This window comes from Labrus mixtus, chromosome 14 (assembly GCF_963584025.1).
Source record: "Labrus mixtus chromosome 14, fLabMix1.1, whole genome shotgun sequence".
NCBI lineage: Eukaryota > Metazoa > Chordata > Actinopteri > Labriformes > Labridae > Labrus > Labrus mixtus.
Window position 1 is genome coordinate 13349883 of NC_083625.1, and position 23366 is coordinate 13373248.

At 39.4% G+C, this 23366-nt stretch overlaps 1 protein-coding gene across 3 annotated transcripts in view; it reads right to left on the minus strand.

Moving 5' to 3' along the window:
* Window positions 1–8605: 8605 nt before the first annotated feature.
* Window positions 8606–23366, minus strand: part of aff4 (AF4/FMR2 family, member 4) — a 34437-nt gene continuing 19676 nt past the window's right edge. For 2 of the 3 annotated variants that reach the window (XM_061055158.1, XM_061055156.1), the window contains exons 3-21: window positions 22523–23317; window positions 22130–22168; window positions 21884–21970; window positions 21500–21527; window positions 21320–21383; window positions 20998–21090; window positions 20203–20347; window positions 19180–19933; window positions 18858–19009; window positions 18262–18347; window positions 17258–17492; window positions 16810–16907; window positions 16362–16425; window positions 15416–15552; window positions 15221–15292; window positions 14932–15025; window positions 14747–14790; window positions 14208–14425; window positions 8606–12569 (exon numbers count right to left, since the gene is read on the minus strand). In XM_061055158.1, coding sequence (XP_060911141.1) covers window positions 12442–12569; window positions 14208–14425; window positions 14747–14790; window positions 14932–15025; window positions 15221–15292; window positions 15416–15552; window positions 16362–16425; window positions 16810–16907; window positions 17258–17492; window positions 18262–18347; window positions 18858–19009; window positions 19180–19933; window positions 20203–20347; window positions 20998–21090; window positions 21320–21383; window positions 21500–21527; window positions 21884–21970; window positions 22130–22168; window positions 22523–23317 — 3333 coding nt within the window. In that variant the 3' untranslated portion in view covers window positions 8606–12441. The remainder of the gene's footprint in view (window positions 12570–14207; window positions 14426–14746; window positions 14791–14931; window positions 15026–15220; window positions 15293–15415; window positions 15553–16361; window positions 16426–16809; window positions 16908–17257; window positions 17493–18261; window positions 18348–18857; window positions 19010–19179; window positions 19934–20202; window positions 20348–20997; window positions 21091–21319; window positions 21384–21499; window positions 21528–21883; window positions 21971–22129; window positions 22169–22522; window positions 23318–23366) is intronic. The other variant, XM_061055157.1, reaches the window with a different exon arrangement.

The window sequence follows — 23366 nt, forward strand, 5'->3', positions numbered from 1 at the left end:
AATGTGGTAGTCAGATGTGATGTTGCCTGTAGATGCAGTGTTGGTACTATTGGGAAATCAGACTTTTGAAAAATATACAAACTAAACTACTGATTGGAAGTCTAATTCAAAATGGGATTCAATTGATTAATCATAAGTCTAATATGTGTCATGAAGTAGTGACAAAATTCCCTTAAATTTCTCAGAAAGAAAGGGGGACAGCTTCAAATGTATTGATTTGTTCCACCAGAAGAATTGCGTTTGATGTTCAAAATATCCAAATGCAGGAACACAGCCAAAGTGTTGAGGCCCGTCAGTGAAAAACAACACATGGAGCTTCTAATCTCACACATACCACACAGCTGTAAATGCCTCTTTCATTAATTGATATCACAGCCATAATACTGAGTCCACAGCCAGCTCAAGGCTCAGTGACAGACCCTCACCCACACCTTTTCATCAGGGGCTATGAAACCTGAGAAGGACCTCTCCTCTACAGAGACCTGTTAGCAGAACGGTGTATTATTGAGGTACAGTTCACACACACACACACACACACACACACACACACATACTCATACACATCACACAAACATAGCATGTCTGTCATTCTTTACTTCTCACACAAAGGATAAAGGATTATTTTGTACTACAAACTGAAGTTAAATAGCGTCAGAGAAAATACTTATTCTTCCTCTTAGCTTTTATCGATAGCATTCTTTTTTTATGCATACATGAGTAACTCGTGTGAGGAGCACTGGTATAAAAAATACATTTTCCAAACTTCTCACATTGAGACACTGACATTTGTAAATCAGACTTTTGACAGTTCGTAGGCACCTCCACTACCGTGTAGTAAGAAGGCAATGTAGAGTTATTTTCCATGGCATTCTGCACCAGTGGCACAGGGGTTAGGATGCATGGTTAAAGGACACACTAGTGTTTGCTCTTTCAGATCCAAACTGTAAATGCTATGCCAAAGAGTTGGAAAACTTGGCTTAAGAATGAACTGGGCCTGGTCGTTGGCTCTGTATCTAGTTCACCATGTAAATCCAATGCAAAATACACATTCCAGTCAAGGGAGTCAATTATTAACGTGTTGGCAGTAATGTGCCAAGATACACAGCCATCTGCCAGCAAGGGCAGGGATGAAGAACATAAACAACAAATGATTTTAAAAATGGGTCATATGACTTACAACACATATTGTAAAACTTTAAGGGTGAAAGGTAAGGTCAATTATAGTCAGTGTAATTTCAGATTGTTTGAAATAAATAATCCACATCACAACATTAAATGTTATCTGACTATAATAATTTATTGGTTACATTATTTATGTTCATGTTGTTTTACAGCATGTTGGTGCTACAACATGTGTATTGTCTATCTACAGGCTTTTTCCTAAATAAGTAGGGAAAATGAGCAGGACATTTAAAGTCTTTCTAGGTTCCTCACACACTTCCACACATGCCCACATGACATATGACACTGTCACAACCCAAAGAGGGTCCTATAAGGGCCATACAATAGTGTAGGTGTGGTCCTGTCAGATAAGCAGAATGGGCAGACAGACACGCATAGCCATACACACTTTCCAGCCTGCCCTCAGGGGGTCTCATATTAGCAGTGATAACCTCTGTCAGCTATTTGTCTCCTTCTGTCTATTTGCTGTAGAGGACCTGAAGAGGCCTCTCTGTTTCCCAGACAAAAGAAGGAGGATCTGACAATAACTCACAACCGCAGACTGGTGAACGGTCAAGAAAAGGCCCCCTGACCCCGCCTATGGAAAAGAGTTCTGAAGTAACAACTAGACAAAAGATGGCAGGAAGGTGGAGCAGGGGAAGGCTGTGAATGTCTTATGTGTGGTGACTGACATAGGGGATAGTTTTACTCATGTTCCACACGCAGAACATTTTGAAATCCACCCACGTGCTTTATGTCTTGGCTATCACTCAAAGAGGCACCCCACAATGCCAGGAATGTGCACAATAAATCAAAATACTGGTACTTGAATTACATTATGGACATTTTCTAAATAAATTGTACTTTTTAGTATTATAGTACTATATTATATATAGTTCTATTTTTTTTTAAATATAAAGTATAAACCTATTTAAAAATATCCCATCTCAATTATCACTCTTAATCCAGTTGATGTATCTGCACAGACCTTGCATGGCCTCTATCTGTATTTTTTAGATTTTTCCCTCATGTTGCTGTGTTTGGGACATTACTGTGTGTCCGGATTTTTTACAACCTGGGTGTTTGCAGACCTGTGAATATGAGCGGTAAGTCTATGTCGTGGCTGTGTAGGATGACGAACGCACAGCGCGCAGATGAAGACCAGCATACAAATAAACGGTATAACCATAGTGAAACAGTGATGAAATAACATCTTATCTCTTTCAGCCTTATTTATATTAGCCGTGCTCGCCGACTGCGACCATGTCTGCTCTCTCTCTTGCCCGTTGAAGATTTAGGGTTACTAGCAGAACAGTGACATCTAGGAGGTGCGGAGGTTGTTTTGACTTCAAGAATTTAAGGGAAATAAAAGAACATTTTTTAATTCAAAATTTTTATTTAATGTAGTATTATGAGAACAAATATCGCTATACTTTGCTATATAGTTTTTTTTTCCAAAGCCCCAATTTGCATACAGTCATTTGAACCACTGTTAACATAAAAATATAATTGAACTGTCTGTCAAATATGATTTCTATATAACTAGGGTCTATGACTGTTTTTAGTCAACTTTTTAAAAATCACAGTTTATAGGACTTCAGCTAACACGTTTAGAGATTATTAGCAAGTTACCCGGCTACAGAAAAAAAAAAAAAATGCATTACATTGAAAGCCAGATAAGGCCAATATTTCCATTAAACTATCAGAATACTCTGCTGCCTAGCCAGTATAGGCAAGCAATACAACCCTTTTTCTCTCCATCATCCCTAAAGCCCTTTCAGGCAAGACACATATCTTAACAGCTGTACAAAAAAACAATAATAGATTACATGACAATATTTTTTAAGTCTGTTAATTTGTTACTAATTAATCATGACAGGGTATTTCTATCTTGATCCTAGTATCTTAAGCAGGACTTCTACTTCCTTCTCTGCGCTTCTTTGTCATGAACAAGTCATTCACCCTGACCTCTTTCTTTATCAGCGTTAAAGACAACTGACTGGTTGTAACTGCAATTATGTCATCCTACCTCATCGTGCCTGAATACCTGTGTGTTAGAATCATGCACTCTGAACATGTCTCTTTATCCACTTACTCAAGGTGAAGCATGACATCATGATGACATACACAAACGATTACACCACATCTTGTGCTAATGAGCCTCCATGCTGAGTACAGCTGCTACAGTGTCACCATGATGTTGTATAAAGTACAGCATGTTTGCTTGGCATGATATCCTCTGCTTATCTCTAATAATTCCCATCCTGAAAAGTTTGACTTTATTGCCCATGACACCCATGATAATAACTGATCTGATGGACTTTCATCAGCCAAGATGTTTTTGCTTTATGGCTCAACTGAACAAACACAATGTTATTTTTCGGGAGCCTAAACAGTATCCACAATATGCCAAAACATGCTAGTAATTAATCCCAGCAATGTCAGGCAAGTTTATTTATGAAGCCAATTTCAGCAACAAAGCTGTCAAGTGCTCCATACAAAATATCAACAGCATTATGACAAAGTAAGAAAGAAACATAAAAAATGATTACGACCACTTCAATTGACCTAATTAGCCAATAAAAACAACAAAGAATTCCTCACTTAGATTGAATCATGATCAATTTCAGCTATTTCCTGAAAGAAACAATGACAGTGAAAGCACCAGCAGGTGAAATGGAAGATGTGAAATTGCAACAAGATCAAACTTCCAATAAGGGAACGTGTAAATAATACCAGTAAGACTAACAGAAAGCAACGAGCTGTTAACTGATTTATATCTCTGACACCTTCCTGTTACATGCTCATCCATTATCTCACTGTGACACCTTTAGTGAACTTCAAACTGACACCACACAGCGTGATGAGGGTTAAATACAGAAGCATTGGGTAATATGAGATCATATTTTTCAGCCTGTTAGCTGCTTTCTCCTTAAGAAGATGGTCAGATTTTGTAAATCAGAAATCAAGCATCAGTAATGTTAAATCTTACATCCATTTTCATATGGATCCATCTTAGCAACTTTTAAACTGTATTTTATCTGGGTATTTACCAAATACCTCCAATAAGTTTTTATGGCAACTTAACTCACATAACCAAACCAGTTGGTTCATCTGTGGGAGGAGAGATGTTCTGTGTCAAAGGTCATCAATGAAATGTAAACACATGCGGCAAAACCCCACACTCAAACACGGCAAGAGTAATCTTCAACTGCTGAAATGAAGCAAGCAGTCTCATCAAACAACAACGCAACACATGCCGTCCTGAGCCTGTAATTCGTTTCTATTTTAAGTTTGAGCAAACCATATGTTTGTGTAAGGTGTGAGAATTGGGATTATGGGAGCATGACCAATTTATGTATAAAATTACTGCACAGTGTGAATGTATTAAATGTTATTGGATGACTTCTCTTGCCATCGATGCTGCCCACACAATCTTGTTATTTTGTAGCGAGAGCAAAAGCTTGAGACTGCGATCATGTTTCAACACTCTGTGTAAGTTTACGTATACAGCCCATGGCTTTGTGACCCCTCTCTTATTTTATAGCCTTGCCGTTCTATTTGCTTCCATCTTTTGTTTCCTGCTTCCTTTCCTGTTTAATCTTCCTGCAAACACACACCCATACATCACCCACCCACGCTGTCATTCATAAGAATCCACACGTGCAACAATTGCTGAATGTGTGTATTTCCACATCGCATGTTTGGCTACTTGTCAAGTTATTAAGCTGTGCGCCCTGAGTCACAACTTTATCAATGAGTTCAACGATCCATCAGAGCATGGCTTCAATCTTTGGATCAACCAGAGTTTACATGGAATCTTGCAGGTGGCTCTGCACACTCTCCACCAACAAATCGCGCAGCCTCCAGGTCAGACTTTGGGTGCGGTGAAGTCCAGAAGGGGCATCAGCCTAAACGTGGCCATCCAGCAGAAGCAGCACCACACAGAGAGGCCAGTGTGCTCCTCCTGCTCCCACCATCTGACCAATGCGCTGCATGAGTGCTTGAGTTTCAGCCCCTGCACAAAACACCAGTGTCTGGTTTCCCCCCAAAGCAACCCTGCCGCAGCCTGGGTGCCTTTTGTTCCAGCTCTGAATAAAACATAGTCCAGTCATTAAGTAGAAAGGCTCTCCAGTGCATAATTCAGAGCCAGGTATCAATTTAAGGCCAGGAGATAAGGTTAAAGAAGGCCAATGCTGTGCTGTTTTCACAACAGGCATTGCATGAAATTACAACACGGAAAGTAAGGCAATGGCAATTAAATGACGTGATAACAGGGTTGCAGTTTATCTCCAGTCTACACTATCCATTACAGGGCTGCAACATACCATCATTTTCAGAAATTGATGTAAAATATCTACTTATTCTAACAGCCAGAATACAAAGAAATGTAAGGTGTGAACTGAATAGACACAACTATTAGAACATTTTAAAGTTTACCAAGTTAGTGGACACTCAGTTTCTTATCCACGATTATAAGCAACTAGGTAGACTACACAAAATGAACAGATGTTTTTGAAATGCCATAAATATGCTAAAACAGAATAAAGCGAGAAAATGTAAATGGAATATTTGATATTTCATTTAATTTCATATTTGATTTATTTGCTAAATTCAGTGTATGGTTTCAACACCATAATACACAACAACAAAAATATTTTCTCATAATGCTGAAACACTGTTCATGAGCAAACAAGGAAGAAGAAAACATCATAGCCTACATCAAGAGACCGACGTATTTAAAATCAAACTACTAATTTAATCCAACAGGGAATGTGAAAAAAAAAATGTATATAAAAAATAACACCCAGTCATGATGACCAACTATCAAGGGCTGCTTGCCACCACGCAGAACTGACCTGAGACCTGTTACACCTTTTCAGAGGACAGCGTTAATTTTACATTCGACACAAATGACATCGGATGGGACACCTACACATATAAAGACGGCTTCATAATAGGTTATTTTATTCACTGTTGTAAAGCTGTCATATGACCGTTTTTTTTCCAAAAGATATACTTTTCAACAGGTTGACTGAATGACGACCGAAACTGAACACAGCGACACTACATGCACCTGCTGCTTCACGTACCTGTTGCTGTCCTGCGTTAGTCCGTGTTTCTCTCGGGTGTTTGTCCTCTTCTTTAGGGACTAACTGTGAAAGTTAAGACTAAAACTGACAGGCCATATTGACATTATACTGGTAGGCTGCCGTGCCTCAAACCACCCTCTAGTAATAAGCTTTTCCTTCGCTCGCAGTTAGCTTACCTTATTCCCTGGAGCGAGAAGCGGATGAAAGGTAACAGAGGACCGAGTAGACCAATCAAAAGCAGCGAGAGGCGGGCACTTTGGGAAGACACGACACATGATTGGTGAGTTCGTGTTAATGGCGGAATTGTGAAAACGGGAATTTCTCTGTAGCCTACCTATTGTTTTGATGTTATTCAGTTCACTGAAAAGAGGCAGGTTCTATCTAAACTGTGCACTGCCACTTATTCTGCCGTGACTGACCGATAATAAAGTCTTAGTCAGTCGTTTAATACACACAAAGCCTACCTTTTGAGGTAATCTTTCAACTCAGAAAACTCAAAATAAAGTGACCATGAAGAATCTAAAGAGTTAATGTCAGGGCAGAGAAACGTGGATTGAAAGGAGCTAAATCATTTGTAAGAAGCTCTGCAATGCAAAGCTACAAAAACTACTTGAAATACCTTTGTTTCAAACACAGTCAGATAAACTCGGGCTATCTTTTCTATAAGAGACAATGTTAAGGAAAACGACTCCATAATTTAATGTCAAAGAATTTGAATCATGTTATAATTGATATGACATGATGCTAAAAATATTAAGGGCAAGGACACAATGTGTTTCAGTTACAAACAAATCCAATACAATGCACACAATGAGGTAATTTGGACATATTATCATTATAATGATTTGAAGCCTTATCTAAAACAGTTTACTTTGAGTGCCAGATGTGATTGCTGACTTCTTATTTTACTAGATAATACAGGAAGTCAAATTATCTTTGAAACATCAAAATTTCTTGTCTTCAAACTCTTTCACTTCTTCGTTCCTTCTAAATGTGCTATAAACATATAATTATGTTAGTATTACAATTGCAATAACACAACTGATAAAAAAGTGCTGGCCTAAATGATAATTCGGGAATGATAGGGCTGAAATGATTGTTGTTATGGCAGCTATGGTAATATCAACTCATGACCACTTGGTGGCAATTGAATCACTGAGAGCTAATTGAAGCACAGGCCTGTTGTTGGCTGATGCCTGTGTGTATTAAATCAATGCAAGGGTTTGAAAGAATAATATGAACACTGTGTGAAAAGTGATTTAACTGCACTGCTTTGAATGTTGGTCATTAACTTGCAAGGAGCTGAAGAAATAACCAATGAATTTATTGAAACAACATTTTCAATACTTGTACTAAAGTATTTTCATCTCTTTGATGTCTTCTTTATCATTTGATCTTATATGATGTACAATCACATTGGTACCATGAAAGGCACCATTAAATCAAATATACAATACTGTAATTTATATTTTGTTGTTGTACCTCAACGGCACGAGTTCACAAGAGGTTAAAACAAGGAGCTTTTGACCTCTTAGGAGCACACGAGGATGCCCATATCACTAGGCCTCAAGGATACCAGCAGGTAGTTTTGGTGGGTTACACTGACTATAGAAAACGTATTATGATTTTTTTCCTCAATACTTAAATCTTTATTGTAAATTCATTTCTCTTGTTTTCTTCATTGCTTCAAACATCATTGCTTGGTCCATAACAGGGGCAAGGAACACAACATTTCTTGTGTAAGTATTTGTTCATTACGATGGCAAATATAAAAAAGAAAGTAGACATATACCTACTTTGTATATTTCCTTATTTTTAATAGCAGTTAATTATATTGTTCACTTTTTTCAATTAATATCTAGTCTTCTTTATTTTCTCTTAAAAATAATCAACAGTGAACATTTATTTTTTTTTATTTTCTCTTTAATACCAAAGATGTAAAAAAAAAAAATGGAAAGAATGGCATAGATAATAGAACACATCGATTTAAATATTCAGTGATAAGTAACATCTAAAAAAAATAAATTAAAACGTTATTGTCACAAAAAAATGTTTTATGCTGATTTTTTATTTTTGTTCCATTCCTCCCTTCTGCTCTCCAAATTTCTGCGACCCCTCTGGTGCCTCTTGGTGGGAGGGTGTGCCGTGTAAAAGATGAAGATTTCTGCCACATTTCTTAAAACGTTTTATTCTAAAGAGAATAATTGTTGGCTATACACAAAATATTTATGTATCTTGGCTCAAATGTAAATGAAGTCTTCAATATGTTATGAGATGCACGCATCAGCACTCTTTTGCGGCCCCTAAAAGTAAACAGTCGCATGCTTCTAAGACAAAATCAGTGACACTCCTTTAAACATATCCATATATATTTTATTCTCAATACGGCAAAATACAAAGAATATTCAGGACAGACTCTCATTAGTCACAATTAATACTCACTTCACAAGAATGCTTTTAAATTACATAACCTAAGTTTGTAGATCAAACTCATGAGTACCTTTATCATATTGCATCCATCATATATAGTATCTCTATCATCAGTTCTTTGAAAACTAATCCAATTTAGACTAATGTACATAGTGTATGCTGCTGGTCTCACTTTAGAGACAACTTTTAGAAAAAAGATGTTATACAACATACTGTATAAACTGCTACAACTGTTCTGACCTGTAGAGAAATACCTCTGTTTCAAAAGACATGTTGGACCAATTGTTCAAAAGGGACAAATAGTAAATACATCTCTCTCATGAGGAAACAACAGACGTGGTTTTACACAACAGACAGTATACACAATCCATCCATCCCATGAGATCAACAATATACATTTCATGAAAAGGTACACGCCTCTGTATCAAATACAGAGAAGACAAAATATTTGCACTTGGATCTAGACACAATAATGATTATGTGGCGACCATGATAATGAAAGAAAGTGAAGCAGAAGACAAAGTTTACGAGCACAATAAGAAAAAGACGAGAGAAATCAATCTGATATACAGTGTTAAGAGACTGGGATGTCATCTGTAACAGCTTGGAAGAAGAAAAAGAAGAGAAACACGAAAGCCCAGAGAGAAAAAAAAAATGTGCATAAAGTATCTCACAAAATGTATTTACAGCATTTTTAAATTTCAATAAAAATGTCAACCTGTAGTAGAAATTCACCCTTAAAGAAATGTTATATTTACAATTTATACATTTGTATTTAAATAGAAACATGCAAGTGTTAACATCTTCCTACTTAATGTCAAAAAGAGAAAAAAATAACTCATCTTACCCTGGATTTGTTCAAGTTAGAATTAATATTAATTACTACTTACAATGAAATCTCATCATGAACAACTCCCATACATTTACACCTTCCTATTTCAGGAAATGGTTCTCCTAAGAACGCCAAAAATAGAAGAAAAAAAAAGCAAAGGGGCAGAAAAATAAATAAGTGTGAGTAGCAAACTGTTCAAAATCATTCTAACGCTAAATGTTTTACATTTGACTACAAGATAGTGTAGGGACCACAAGGCGCCGACCTGTACTTACAAAGTGTACCAGTGTATGAAGACATTGACTGGGCTGGCAAAACCCAAAGAGGAATTCCTATGAGAAAAGTGGCCTCCAGCTTTAAGTACAAAATGGCTCAAGCCATCTTTGTTTGGTTATAAAAACAGATCTATATACATATTTATATATGTATATATATATATATATATATATATACTAAACCGGTACACAAAAATTGCAAAAGCTAAAGGCATTGGACACTTGAGTTAAACAGGTTTCTCACTGAGGCGGGGAAAAAAAGAAGAAAAAAAGGAGTGGAGTAAAACATCCCAAGCCTAAAATTATTATTTGTTTGTAAAAATCCTGCATAGATTAAAATAATACCTCCTCCGACTTTCTCTTTTCCAAGTGAAAGAGAAAATAACAGTTTCCCCTTCTACAATAAAGGCCAGGGAGCCAGTGAAGGTAAAAAAAAAAAGTAATAACTTTTAAGATTTTTTGTGATTTGTTGTCATAAGATGTTAAAAGGTGCAATATGAGGTGCAAACTCAAAAAATACACCAAGTTTGTTTATGTAAATACAAGAAAAGTGCTAACACACATCTCTGAACTTTCTGGCACTTTCTTATTGTCCACATTTTCCAATCATTAAATCAACAAATGTTATTTTGGATACTGTTTGACCCAGGCTTCATTCATTCCAGCATGTTTTATAAGGAAGTGTGAAAAAAAAAAAAAAAAAAAAGAGAAAAAAATACAGTCCTTCATGTCATTAACCAAACAGCCGATAGTCTATTTTAATCTGTGGTCATATTAGTGTTTGTTTTCCTAACCAGTCATCTACAGTTCGCTTGATAACGACTCCCAATTTTAAATACATGTTCACATCTTGACAGCAGGCATTACTTAGTTACTTTTACCTTGCCTGTAGTACCACATTTGCAACTACTAGCTGAGGCATGACTTATCTACCTTCTTGTGATACAAGCATGATTCAAATGACAAATTTAAATAGGAACAATTTCATACACAAATACTTTGCATCTTAAAACCCATGTTCAACCCTGTTTTAAAAGTATGCATTTGTAAAATTATACTTCTGTTTGGACAAAAGAAGAAGAAAAAAACAACTGCTTGGTATATAAATAAAATCTATATTGGCCATTATACTTTACCTTTGAAATATATAATTATCTTTAAAACTCTGTTCTAAACACTGCTAACCTGTATCACTCAACTTCTTACCTGTCAGAAATGTTTTCGCTGCTGCTCTGCCAAATGTGTTACGCTCCTCCTCCTCAAGCCCAGATTTGATAAACTGCATTGTAAATAACTGCATTGTATGTGTGGAAATGATTTTTAATACTAAGACACTCCCTGTTGATCCTTAGAAAAATACACTCTGAGCTAACAAGGGGGCTCAAAATGAGAAAAACACTGTCTGGAAGTGACTCATCCATGAGGACATTTGTCAATGAACAATGTTGCTACAAGCGTAACATAACAAAAACATTGACAGAGGAGTAAAATTTGGAGCTTCAGAGAAAAAATCTCTTAGAGAGAACATTTATGTGATCAATTTTATTAAGGCCAAGACTCTAAAAGCCCCCAATAGCGGCCCCTAGAGGTCATGCTACTCCTTACATCAAACAAGACCAGCATAAAATAGTCTAGCAGGGCTAAAAGAAGTTCATGATTCTGGGGAATTAAGTTACACTGTTAAAAACTAATAACTGATTAAAAAAAAAAAATGTATAAATAAGAGTGTGTTAGAAGTTCTTATCTGCTGCACACAGTCGTCCTTTCCTACAGTCCTAAACTCTTGTGGCCATGCTCCATAATAAGGCGAATGCACCAGGAGACTCCGAAGGAAATGTAAGTCAGGGTGGTAGTTTCATCTGCTGCCAACGCCATCTCTTCTCCTAAATGTCCGACACTTGGACAGGACCCAACTTCAAAATTGAAAGACTGCAATAAAAAACATGATTGATGCCAGCTTTCATTAACTCAATTTTTAAAAAATATATTATATGACTCGTAGCAGGAGAAAAAGAGGAAGAATAAAAAGTAATGTACTTGAATGAGGGGTGGCTGTTTGTTTTCCTGTAGCTCACATACAAGGCACAAAAATGATAAAGAGAAACCTTCATTTTTAAAGCACCTTTGGTGTTCATGGGAGGTACTTTGGTGAAACAAAGTCAAACAAAAAGATACAAAAAACCAAAGTAGCCTTAAACCAAACCCAATTGTACGCATATTCATAAATAATTCAGCCAGCGCTTCCATGCTGAATCGATAAAAACATGGCCTTCAGAGATATCATAAGAATGCCGATACATGAAGCATGGCGAGAAGTTCTTTTTGTTCCTGTTGCTGCAGTTTGGATGCTTCTCCCTGTGTGGTGCTGTCGACGGTGTTGAGATGGCCGAGGTTGCTCAGTGTTTTTGGCAAGCTGGTGTAGGAAATGGACACAGTGTTGGAGATATGTCTGAGAGGTCCATCACATGTGTGTGTTTTGCGTGTGCAAGGAGGACCAGAGGTGGACTTTGTCTGTGAGTGTGTACAGTACATGAGTGTATATTATGTGTGTGTCTGTGAGCATGCGTGTGTGTGTCCTTTGGCCACACGTAGCTGAACACAGGAGGCTGAGGTGTGGGTGTGGAAGCAGCGAGCAGGGAACGAGTCCTTGCTAGGGAATTTGCTTAGCGTCCAGGCGCAGCCAGTGGAGGCCCTGCCGCGTGTATCGCACCAGTTCTGTCATGCTGCTGGTGTTGAAGATCAGAGGACCCATCACCTTGTCCAGCTCCAAGAAGAACTCTGGGAAAACAACAAACTCCATCAGGATACAAGACAGTGAAGGTGGAGTAAGCAAGATACAGTTTTGACTTTATTTTGGGACTGTTCCATCTGTTTTTTCTCACTTATCACTTCTTTGTTCCACTCAGTTTAATTAACCAATTAACTGATTAGGCCATGACAATGATTTTAGCTATTACCAGAAGCCTAAGAGGATGTCTTAAAACTGATTCTGATTACAAACAACATTCCAAAAAATGATTATAAACATTACATAGTAATGATGGTGGTAAAACTGAAGAAAAGAAAATCACAGATCTACATTAAACTTACTAATATATCTTTAGTATTTATTAATACATAGTATGTATTAACTGATACATGACTGAATAACATAACCTGGGTTAACTGCCTCATTTGCCACAATTGACCAATAGTTGCATTTGATTTATATGAAAGGTCCTATATCAATCAAGCTTGATTCATTGATTGATTTGCTCATAGTTAAGTAGTCGGATCATCCTTTAACTTATAAGAAGCTCTAGTTCCAGCCTTTAGTTAGACACCTAACTAAGGTATGAATTATGGTTTGTATGGCTCTCCATTTTGGGCCATTGTATGCCTTTATTAGGATACGACAGTGAGGATAGACAGGACATGTTTGGAGAAAAGAGTTGGTAATGACATTCAGCAAATGTTGAGGGTTGGACTCTAACTCGGGACAACGCTCCAAACACTGAGCTGAACCAGCGCCCCCAAGTGCAGACATTTGGAGAAACTGCCTCACTGTGAGCACATTAGGGGTATGACTTTAAATGTATTTAATGCAGACCACAATTTAAAAAACTAAATCAAGATAAATTGATGCTGTAAAATTCCCTGAATGGGGATAATCCCGAATGAGATTGTTTTGAGTAAACTGGCATGACTGATTTAAAAGAGGTGTCTGTCTCACTAGTATAATCTATCTTATTCTGAATCTGTGCAGGGAGAACTCAAGGTTCACCATGACCTCATTCAAGACTGTAGATTTTCCCTAAAAGGGGAAGTTCCCATAAAGTAAAAAAAAAAAAAACTTCTGCCAAAACATGAATTTGCAGTTTACGTCCATCTCGTTTCCTAAAAATTGACTGTTGAAAAATCAGTGTACAGAGGGGATATTTAAATACAGGAAATAACACAATACCCAAAAACAACAGCATAAGTAAGAATCTATTAAGGACATCGGGAAGGAAGGACATAATACCAATGACTGGTAACAGGTATGAAACGGAAAGAGAGGGGGGGATTGTCCCCGAATCAACTTCAGACTTCAGGGTCGTTCTCTTGGACATATATAATTCAATAAAAACAAGACAGATGAAATTTAATTCCCTCCAGGTGTTCCTGGGATATCACAATCACGAGACTGGGATAGATGTTGAGACTGCGACGAGCTTGACCTCGACTTACAAGAAACTAATCTGTTCATCTTTTAGTCCGAGAAGATGAATGTGCCAAATTCAAGCGAGACCCTCAAGGCTTTCCTGTGATATTACACTCACGAGACCAGAACAAGAAGTAACCTTTGGCAAAAACACAACTCACTGTACAATGACTACAAACGTTTGAAAAGATGTCTATTGAGCAATATTAAAAAGTAAATCAACACAGTTTTACCTTTCTGCTCCTTTGAAATCTGCTCCGCCTGGTCCCAGACCTCGGTGGCATACAGAAAGTTGGAGGTGACCTGGACGTAGCTGGCGGCCATCTGATGGATACGCTGAGGTATGGTTACAGACGAACTGGCGCTGCTAGTGCTGCTTACCGTCGAGTAGCCACCGGCAGTGCCTGGCGACAACTTGGGAGACACTGGAGAGGGCATTCCTGCTGCCTTGCTGCATTAGGAAACAGAGCACACATGATATTTAGAAAGTTGGTACTGGATCTGTTTTTTTTTATGTTATTGCCTCTCAGTAAGATTTGATAGCTTCCAACTATTCTTAAAACAGGTAAACTAAGAAAACGTCAACAAGTGATTTGAAGGAATTTACATATAAAGAATATGTCCAGTAGTTCTGGTTACTCTTTTGTGAAATTATCAAGCGTTTAAGCATTGAGATAAATGTCTATATAAATTGCTTTACTTTTGTAAATGTTAGCACTGCTGTAGGAAACACTGATGTCTCATTACTAATTATTTCTAACATATGACTTACTTTCCCATTCCAGGAGAGGGAGCCTGGGTGTTACTCAGGGAATTCTGTTGAAGCAAAAAGAGAGGAAGCATTATGTACACACACAGGAAGCCGGTTATGCATTCACAGAAAACAACATACATGGAATGTGTTTTTGAAGATTTGCCAAGCAAAATATTCTTTCAGATTGAAGGAATTGAACGCACCTTTAAGTGTTCAGTGAGTGTTTTGGAGTACTTTAGTGCGCTGTCTTTCCTCAACTTGAATAACCGCAGGTAGAGGAGGGACTGGCATCGTAGGCTGGAGAGAGTTCAAATTGTTTTAAAAAGTTGCAGAGAAAGCGATGACCAGAAGTTTGTGGACTGCTTGAATACACAACACCCCTCAATCAAAGAGGCAGGGATTTGAATGCTTTGATTTAGAGGCTTAAGACAGAACCTTGCCTCCTGAACATGAGATGGAAATGGATCACATGATGACAATCAGCTGACTTACCAAAGCACAGCTAGCCTCTTGTCTGCTGATGTAGCATCTGGAGCCATGTAGCTTTTTAACTTCATAGTGTATCTGAACATAAACACAGATTATATTTGATTGTCAAACTTGTAGTCGTCTTATTAGACAAACACAACATTCATCCGCAGATATGAACAGTAGATGTGAAAGTCAGATATGAATCTTTATCCTTACTTGATAAGTTCCACTGTTTCTGCGTACATGGGGAAGGGAGACTTGCACTCTTGGGCGCTCTTCTCCAGAGCATTCCCACATTCAACGAAAGACACCACAGCGTCCAGGTAGTAAACCGCCTTATCAAAACGATCCAACTGTGAAAGAGGGAAGAGAAAGGACTAAATTAAATCACCGCTACTTTAAAATCACAAGTTAGTAAGTACCATGGCTATGTAACAGAACAAACTCAGCAGGTTTAACATAGACTTTTCTGGTTTTATATGCTCTTTAGTGTGTTTTCCAAGTGTCCTGTGCATGTTTAGGCACATCTATGTGCAATAATTCAAAGTCCGCGGAAAACGAAGGAGGAGGAGGAGTAGTACATGAAAACAGACACTTTTTTTCGGACTTTAGCTATTGTGAACGTACAAAAGTAGGTACATAGATTAAATATACGAACCCCAAAAAGGGCATAATATGGGCTCTTTAAATGACTTCTTTCCCTGATTTCCGACTAGAGCCACCATCCTATCTCTACAATAAAAGGCACAAAAAGCCAAAAAAGAAATTTAAAAAAAAAAGGGCCGTCCCCCTAATATAATGGTAGGGGAAACACTGTAATATGATATGAGAACTGAAGTTAAACAACACCTCACCTTTCATTGACTTAGCCACAAAAGAAAGTGTTTTTTTGTTGTTCTTTAACACCATGCTCAAAGTACAGAGTATAATTGAGCTTTGGAAATATTTATGTAAAATTCAGTCAATAAATAATTCTTGTATAAAAACAGAGTAAAGCTGCTCAAAGCTTCTACTGTGTTCCAGCATTAATCTAACCAGGAAGTTATTTTACTCTCAGGTCTAGAACTTGTTGTATAATCCTCTCCTGTCACTGCTTTGCATTCAGAAACTGATACCATGGCATTTCAATTCCACATGCAAATAGTCAAGACCTGGCTCTCACCAGTGCATCTGCGTTGTGTTTAAGTTTCTTGGCCTCTTGTAAGTAGTGATCTGCTGAATGGACCCTGAAACAAAACAGTTTAAAATTTGAACAAACAAACAATTTAACAAACAACTTTTTACAACACTGTTATATGGATGAGTTTCTACATGAATTACAGAAAAAAACATATCCTATATAACCTTATCTTATATAAAACATAAGCCTAAAACAAAAGACATTCAAACTGGAAGTATACAGTTTTTTCTTTACTGCATGTACATAAAAACAGAGCCCCCCATAGGAGAGCCTTTTTACATTAAAACTACATCATTTCTCAGGCACATCTATTCACAACCTCCCCAACCTTCGACGATTAATGCATCAAAGGCAACTCTAGATCCCCACAGCAGTTCTTTCTGCTATACCCTGCTGAGGGGTTATCCACAGTGGAAAGAGCTCCTCTTACCTGTCCTCAAACACCAGCTTGGATCTCTGAGACTTGGAGCCGTCGGTGGAGAGTGGAGGCACGGCCAGCTGGTTATCACAGCCCTTTGAGGATTTCTCCTGCAGGGATAGCAAACGAGAGGGAATTAAGTTTCAGGGGAAAAAGGTGGGGGAATGATGTTTGAAGTAGAGTATGATATGGAGGAAAAGGTGAGTTTGAGGGTACAGGGAGCTATAAAATACTATTCAATGTGTATGAATTGGGCATATGCAATTCAGTTATTAGCTGCTTGAATGTTCTTTAAAGTCATACACATGAAGAGTACACAGAGATAGTTTAAAGGCCATTTGGGAAAAACACTTTACGGTCTGCAAACATGACGAAGGACTCATACTTCCCAGTATCCCCAAAGCTTTCCAGGTATCCACACAAACAACAAATCCCCGCAGATAAGCATATTTACACCTACCTTCCCGTCCCGTGTGCTGCGTCCCTTGTCCTCTCCTTTTCTGTGCTTGGAGGTGGAGTTGCTCTTGGTGCTGTGGCTTCCCTCCTTCCCACTGCCTGTCCCACTGGACAAAGAGGTGGAGGACTGGCTGACCGTTCTCTTTCTGCTCGGGTGCTCTGCCTTGGGCGTCCGCTGAAGACCTGACATGGAGGGAGAGGGAACTGGCTCCTCTTTTTTCTCCAAAGACCTCTTGGACCTGGTGGGTTAATAAATCCTCATTAGCTCTTTTAAAACATGCACTCAATTTTCAGTACAGCCTGCCCCGTAAACTTTGCTCTTTTCCCCAGAGCAACAGTGTCCAACGCAATGATGTGCTTTTATATCATGCTACATGTAATCGGATGTTTTCGCAGTATAAACCGATGAGATAAAAGAAAAGTGAATCCCCACCTATTGCAGGATACGGGTAATCAAGCCCAACTGCACCCTTGCGGTATATTTTCATGAAAATTACCTGCTGCGTTCTCACATTGGCTCACCTCGACTTCATGTGGACATTTTACGATTATTTGGTAGGACACGTGCAAATGCTTTGAACATTTCAGTATATTTGCATGCCTGTGTGAAAAGGCCATTTTGATGCATATATACAGTATTTTATTATCAAAATGGGCCAATGTTGTCGCAGATAAACACTCACCCTAATAGACTGAGTTTTAACAGTTGAAGGATTTCTACAGTGAGGGCGTGGTAGAGGGCTCTTTAGAATAAAAGGTTAACAGGTGCAGCAGGGGGAGGCAGCAGAGTAATAAACAAACAGCGTCACTTTGAGATTTTATAGTGCTCATAAGAGTTTATAGGCTGTCTTTTGTGAATTGTACAAACAGAGAAAAAGACATCTGGCAAGCGTTATTTTGTAACCAAATTAAGTACTACTGTCACAGCAAGTGTGCCAAGTGTTGTCAGTGTGCAGACGGTTTACTGTGAATGATAATCAGGAGGGATGAAAAGGGAAGAATACGCACTCTTTACTGCTGTTTTTGTGATGAGACAGGGACTTCTCCTCTAGCTTGCTCCGCTTGCTCTCTGGCTTCGTTCCTTCTTCGTCATTCTAAAAAAGATAAAAAATAAAGACAGAATCAAGAAATGTAATGCATCTAAAAAGCGAGGGATTTGGAGACAAAGACACTTGCGCTAGAGCGATTAAACCCCTCAGGAGGTGCAGTACTACAGTCTGTCAATGATAAGCTGTTCTCCAAATCTGTTTCATCACAAAGTTTTTTTTTTCCTCTGGTAGTTTCCCAGCTAAAAAAAAAGCAACAGAAATATCAACTTTGGATCCCCACCAAGAGTAATTAATTCTTCCTTGGCTCAAATGTATTTTCTTGCTTAATGGGAATCTGTTCTGGGGTTATTTTAAGAGTAGGAGTATCCTTTGAAGGGAAAAAAAAATATTAAAAAAAAAAAAAACTCTTCCATAATGAAAGATAAACATCTTAAGTAATTGTTCCATTTTCTAAGAACACAAAAAAGTTAAAGCTCTGAAAAGTTAGATTATCATTCACATTTTTAACATGAATGGAATCACAATAACAGGAATTTTGTCTTCCAAGTGCTGTACCTTGTGTTTCCTCTTGGCCTTGCTAGAACTCTTTTCAGAGCTCTGCTTGCTGAAGTCTTTACTGTCCCTGTCTAGAGAGTCATCCCTCTCCACTTTTATCTCCACAGGCTCCTTGTAGGGCCGCCCTGGGATCCTTGACAGCAAGCTGAGATCTATAGGAAATGGGGAGGAAAGGGAAGGGAAGATTTAGCTTGGTCCAAAGTCAAGAAAAGCATCAGGGGAGTACACTACAGCTAGAAAAAGGCAAAACAAAGAACGCAGACTACAGTGAGATAATGTGTCATTTAGACCTCTCTTCTTCTTCTTAACTGTTTCGACTCACCTATCTTCACAAGTAGGACCTGCTGCTGAGGCTGCCTCGCAGGGTATCGCTCTTCTGGGTCACTGAGGGGAGACAGCAGCTCTTTCTCTTCAATTGGAGAAAACACACACACAGGTGTCCTTATACTCTCTGTGTACTTGGGCGTCTGTGACGAGGATGGGATGCTTTCATTCCCTTCAGAGTCTGATGACGAGGAGTCCGTATCGACAAACTCCCGAGACTTCTGAGAGGTTTTTGTGGGTGCCTTGGCCTTGCGTTTGTCTGCAGTGTTGGTGACAGCGGGTGCTGTCGGCCTCGGAGAGGATTTGGGTTCCTTTTTGATACTTGGTTTTCGAGAACCTTTAGTAGCAGCTTTGGGCCGGTGAGGAGGTATCTCAGGAGCCGGCTCACTCTCCACCCTCAGACCTCCTTTGGGTTCTTCCACCACTGGGGGCTTCTCAGACTTTTTAGGCTGTTTCTTACCAACGCTCCTTCGTGCATTCGTGCCACCCTCGCTCTGGGCGGGGGATTTTTGCCTGCCTCGGCCACCCTCTGCACCTTTTTGTGCCGCCCGTAGGTCCCTGCTTGGGGTGGGTGTTGCTGAGTCTTTTGAACTCCCTCCCTGGCTGCTGTAGCCGCGTCCTGAGCCGTTATCCCTGCCCTCTTTCTTGCACTTAGTTGGAACATTATTGTCTACTGGAGAGGCTGGTGAGAACTGCTTGGCCTTCTTAAACCAGTTGTCCAGCTGCCACTTGTTGGCCATGGGTTGTTCCGGCTGAGAGGAAGCAGGAGAACACACAGATGTTAGAAACTGTCTTTCAAACTAAACTATTATGCTAGCTGCTCGTAAAAACTACAAAAATAAATGTAAAAAGATGGTATTCTGGCCTGAAGAACAATCAGTATCTCCTAACAATTCTTACCCAAAAGAAGGGTCTACGGAGCTAGGAACAGTCACAGCTAGTGAAAACATTCGTTATTCAGGGACTAAATCATTACAAAGAAGCTCTTAATTGTTGGAAAAAGTTAGTGCTGAGTCATTACTTCAGGAGAGGCAGGCCGTGGGTGCTCGTTGGCTTCACTGTCTGTCGTGCTGCTTTCACTCTCGCTGTCGGAGCCCGAGCTGCTCTCCGAGCCGCTGTGGCTGCTCGAGTCGTCCCTGGATTGCTCCGCTCCTTCACTGTTATTGCTGATGTTACGAAAAGACAGTGGAACAGTATTTTACTGAGTACTAAAAGTGTACAATGCACTCTTAGCTGTGAATTTCAGTCACTGATGGATGTATTACAGTGTTTCCCCTAGGTTTACAGCGTTGGGGGGGTGGGGACAAGCAGACATGCCGATACGGCGACACAAACACTTGGACACAAGGAATGTTGGTGTTCATGCGTTACTTTTAATGACACCTGTCCTTTTCTATCGGAAAGGTATCCTTAAATGACTTCATTCCCTGATTTCCGACTCTATACTATTGGTAGGGGAAACACTGTATTACAACAACTACATCTTGTCCTGGGTTTAAAAACTGTGTCTAATTTCAGGTCAACTTCTCAGTTTGAAAGTTAGAAACAAATCTAAAAGTAAACAAACTTGTTTATAATGCAGTCCTTTATAAACACAATAATGTAAATTTCCTATTGCAGAAATGTAACCTGTGCATCATATTTCTTAAGATAAAGAACATACTATAAAATACATCCATTGAAATACTGCAGAGCAACACAACACTACAAAGGCCTCAAAACTTTGTCTGAAGTCAACATCTCCCTGTAAAAGAAGCTTCAACTATTCAGTTCTTAAACTCTCACTAAAGTTAACCTGCTTCTCTCTGAGCTTTACCTTGCTGATGTGTTCCTTGAGGCGTTCTTGGCGGAGTCCTGTTCTCCATCGCTGTCCTCACTGCTGCTGAGTTTCAGGTCATCTTCAAGCATGCTGTGATTCGGGGAAAAATAAATCAATCAACCTTTCTTTTTCATTGCTTCCATCAGTGATATCAATTCCACATAACTGAGGCCATTCATACCAATCATTATGCATGTCTGGTTACTGACCTAGCTCATCATGAATATTTGTATTAGTATCCTAATCCCTGTTGTTGAACTCAATACTTGGAAAACTACAAGCAGCGGCTTAAGATGAGAGGAAAGGATGAAGCACTCACGTGGGCTGGTCATCGCAAGCTTTGGGCTGGTGGCTGCTCGAGCTCTTGGAAGAACTGCCTCTCTCTAAAATTCAAACAAATAGCACTTAATGAGAAACATGGGACAAAATATAAATAAAAACTTAAGTTAATACTCAGTTCAGGTTTTGGTTGTGAACCAGAAATATATCTGAAACTCACTGTGTCCACTTGGAAAAGGGTGAGAGTCCTGAGGGGAACAAAAAAAAAGACATTCAGAATTATTTCCATCACCAAATTTAACATTTCACTCCTTATCATTGAGTTTGTCTGTCAACTCTGATTGGAATCAATGATTTAGGAAATTATCAATTAAGATGGGTTTATTATTCCTGCCTAAGTTTGTGACTAAAATCCACCAAACTGACTGGGAAGAATATAAAGGAAAACTACTATAAATAGTAACTTTCAGACAACCACTAAACACGTTTCTGAGCTTTATGTCAGGTGTGTTTACACAACACAAAAGTCATAAACAAATAATAAAGCCTTATGGAGCAATTCTGCCACATAATCATTTAAAACAGCGCCTGCTGCAGTACTGACCTTGGTGGGGAATGGAAACTTGGAGGGTTCTGTTTTACAGGGGGTGTGGATGGCCGTCAGCGGAGGGGGCCAAGACTGAGTCATTTCCTGAAAGAAAAAGAAGAAAAAAAACACACACACACACACACAGGGAAAAATGTGCAAATTAGTCTATGGTGAGTAATGTGAAATGCCCTTTCATTGACTTTTTCCTCTTAAAATGATGAGCTGTTCGGGATTTTCTTTTTGCCAAATACAACTACATACCTTCAGAATTTCATCCACACAGTTGGCGTCACCAGACCCCTAAAGACAGACACATCAAGTTCAGCATGTGTTCATAAACAACATGGTGTCAGTGCAGCAGGTGAGTGCCCATTTTGAGGAGCATAAGTCACCCAATAGGCATGTTTTGAGAGCTCAACAGACAGTGTGCAACATACTGAGAGGTGAGTTATTCCAGTTATTGCATCATTAAGAATATATGCTCCAATCATAAACAGTGCTCTGCCACTCTTAGTCTACATATTCAACAAATAACCTCCTCCTCTATAGATGTATATCTTTATGGATACATAAACACACACTTACTGTAAAGAGTGTACATAGGCAGTCTAGTTAAGAATACACTTAAAACAAAAAGTGTGTGACAAAGCGTACCTCTACAGGCTGCGAGGGGATCTTGAGTTTGGAAAGTGAGGCCTTGCTGTTCGACTTCATCTCTCCCATGGTGCTGCTGTGTGACTGTCCGCTGTAACTTTCTGGCTGTGAGCTCTTAGGTTCTGCCGTTTCCTGGCCGTCCATAGGCCGTACGTACGCTGTGGGCTTCTGCAGCATGGAGCCGGGTTTGGACATTAAAGACGGGGGAAATGCCTGACTCGAGTGCTGTCCGGTGGGGAAGGAGGTGTGAACCCGCGAGGGGGAGTCCCAGTTGGCCTCTCGGTCTCGTGGGGACTTGGAACGATATCGCTCTTTGCTGTGATGCTGCTCGGCAGACAACGAGCTCCGCAAGTGGCTGCTGTTGCTGGAGGAGCTGAGGGAGCCCTTGGCCGGACTCGATGTGTGTGACTTTGAGTGCTCTGACCCTCCACTGTGTTTACTTGACTTCTTTTCGCGCACCTCCCCTCCGTGTCTTTGGCTACTGCTGCTGCTGCCGCTACTGCCTCCGTTTCCCCTCTGGCTGCTTAGTCCAGAGCGTTTCTGGGACTGGGTTGAAGATCCACCAGCAGCGGGGCCTAAAGGAGTCCACTTATTGCTCTGGTTGCTCCCGCCGCTACCAACACCGCGCTGATCACCGCCAAACAAAGGTGGACCTGATTTCTCCTCAGAGGAAGACGAGCTGTTAGAAGGTTTACCACCGAGCTTTGGAAGTGTGTCACCAATCGGCTCTTTCATCTCGTCGTAATTGCCCAGCATGCTCTGAATACGGCTGGACAGTTTATCTTCCTTGCTGGACTGAAGAGAGATGCAGAGAATGGAAGGAGAGGACAGTGTGATGATGAAG